Here is a 2,500-nt window from a genome sequence, read left to right on the forward strand (position 1 = left end):
TGACCTCGTGTGTGGGGGGGGATGGGGGGGGGCTATAGGACATTCCGGCCGTCAAAAGAAAAGGAATTTTGACCTCGTGTGTGTGGGGGGGATGGGGGGGGGCTAGGACATTCCGGCCGTCAAAAGAAAAGGAACTTTGTCACAATTCTCGGCACGCAAATGACTCCCGCCCTTCATCTAAATTCTCATTCCTTCACACATGCGCAATTAACAGAAAACTCGGTCATATGTGTAAGTAAGTGTACATGATAAATATAGATAATAACCAACTAATCTGAATCGAAATGAAAAGAAAATGGCGAGAAAGAAAGAAAGAAAAAAAAGGGGGAATCGAAAATAGCCAGCAGATTAGAGAGAAAGGGAAAAGGCGTGAAAGTAACAGACGCTGAGTTTGCAGAGTGAAGGGAAGACGGGGAAGATCGAGAGTGTGTGCGAATGTGCGTGCGTGTGACAGGGCACAACCACGCTCGGTATTTACCTTGACCTAGATAACAACTCCATCGTGAACCCCCCTCACCCCTCCCCCCTCCACCCTCCCCCTCCCCGTCAATTTCTATTTTTACAAATGCTACAGAATCACAATTTCAAATTTTCAAATGGATTACCTATGTTATCGATGCGTAGTCGTAACATAGACAAAAAGCAACAAAACAAAATCGTCATCATGAGGAGGAGGAGGATTAGTTAATGGGGTTCCCAAGCACGTATCCTCTTCGAGAAGGGGGGGGGGGTGACTGGTCTCCCTTAACGTAAATATAGAACAGCAAGGTAGGCCTACATCCGGCGGGAATCACTCGGCGCGTTACTCTTGTCCTGACGATGCATCTTGTGGATAGGTCGGAGTGTCTTTCTTACGCTTCATTCGTCTTTTTTCTCTCTCTCTCTCCTTGTAAGGAAGCTTTTCCTCTAAGAAAATAATCAGCCTTTAATGGCATAGACTCATCGAGGCTCCAGTTTCCATATTTTCCGCCATTAATTAAAACCCACCCATTGGCCAACACAGACTAACTGTACGCTCTAGATATTCGTTTTTTCAAACATCATGATAGCGACTTCTTGTCATCAAAATGGCATTGCTCCCTTATACATACACACAGTCAAATATCTTGTGTCTTCCCCTTTTTGTGTTAGAAGTATTGTTCACGACTCCTTTCTAAGCCTGACCTAGGAATGAAAAGAACATCGTTAAAGCCAATGACACCTACTTATATTACCAACCTGCCGTTCCATCCAGACATCCTACGCATGTCTATGGGTTCATCATCTCAGACTTAGATCAATTTCTCCATCACTTCCTAGCTAAGACATCCTCAGCTCCTCAGCTCCGCCGCATCCTAACACTCGCTTGCCTCTCCCTCAGGATGGCCCCACGTCGTCAGCCGGCATCGCTGTACCAGCAGTGCGTGAACCACCTGGCACACCAGCTGGACTTCCTGTGCGGCGTCCACGTGCACGCCCCTGACCACCCACAGCTGCTGGCCGCCGTGGCTCACCTCGACGCCCAACTGCCCGTCCCGCTCCAGGCAGCCATAGGTTAGCTCTTGCGGGTACTTGGAGTAACTGGATCTTGGCTTTTGATGTTTCATTGACTTAAAATAGTGATGTTATTATGTTTTTTTCTTCTCCCTTTCATTTTCGCTCACATTCCTCGGTGCTTTTCCTGGGTGTTCTCTACTATTTCACCTCCTCTCCTAGTTGTTCTTCTTTCGTCTGCCCTCTTTCTATCTTAGTCTCTGTTTCACTATTCTCTCTTATCTCTTTCTGTCTCTCTCGGTCTCTCTGTCTTGGTCTCGGTTTCTTTCGGTCTCTCGATGTCTCTCTTTTGTGTCTCTCCTTCTCTCTTTCCCTCCCCCACCCCCTCACTCTAGGGTTTTTAAAAGAAATGTGAGCCCAAAGAGGGACTAAGATTGGGGTGAGGATAATCCATGTTACATCATCCTTTTGATATGTAAGTAACCACCTGTCTCAATAAACTTGTCAGAGTCAAATAGTAACTCTCTCTCTCTCTCTCTCTCTCTCTCTCTCTCTCTCTCTCTCTCTCTCTCTCTCGCTTTCATAATCTAGCCTACCATGCTGATTGTAATGCGAGTGCATTCTAGTAAGAGCGCTTCCCAGACGCTGACCTCGATGTCTCCGCAGGTGAGGCTCTCCTGACCAGCACCGAGAGGCTTCAGATGACGCCCTCTCCCTCGCATGTGAGTCTCCTGCTGCGGCTCCGCGTGCGACGCCTGTCAACGAGTGGCTCGGTGGTGCAGTCGGGCGTCCTTGAGACAGCGGACGGCAGCTACCTGGAAAACCTTTCTCTCTTTTACGGCGGCTGTGGCGAACGTGCTACGCGCCTCTACCAGTTCTTGCACACTCTTAACAACCTCACCTACCTCAGCTGCACCGACTTCTGCAACAATCATATGATCGACATCGTGGCCAGAACCTGCGATCGCCTCCACTGCATCGACCTTCGAGGCTGCTACGACGTCAACGATGACGGCGTCCTGAGGCT

General features: G+C 48.6%; 1 protein-coding gene across 3 annotated transcripts in view; it reads left to right on the forward strand.

The window, feature by feature from the left end:
• Positions 1 to 2,500, forward strand: part of LOC122263557 (uncharacterized) — a 13,122-nt gene that overhangs the window by 7,464 nt on the left and 3,158 nt on the right. For all 3 annotated transcript variants that reach the window (XM_043032025.2, XM_043032024.2, XM_086530376.1), the window contains exons 2-3: positions 1,361 to 1,533; positions 2,140 to 2,500. The exon at positions 2,140 to 2,500 is cut by the window's right edge and continues 3,158 nt beyond it. In XM_043032025.2, coding sequence (XP_042887959.2) covers positions 1,362 to 1,533; positions 2,140 to 2,500 — 533 coding nt within the window. In that variant the 5' untranslated portion in view covers position 1,361. The remainder of the gene's footprint in view (positions 1 to 1,360; positions 1,534 to 2,139) is intronic.

Source organism: Penaeus japonicus, unplaced genomic scaffold (assembly GCF_977035675.1).
Source record: "Penaeus japonicus unplaced genomic scaffold, GWHDUDI00000001_assembly GWHDUDI00000033, whole genome shotgun sequence".
NCBI classification, from domain to species: domain Eukaryota; kingdom Metazoa; phylum Arthropoda; class Malacostraca; order Decapoda; family Penaeidae; genus Penaeus; species Penaeus japonicus.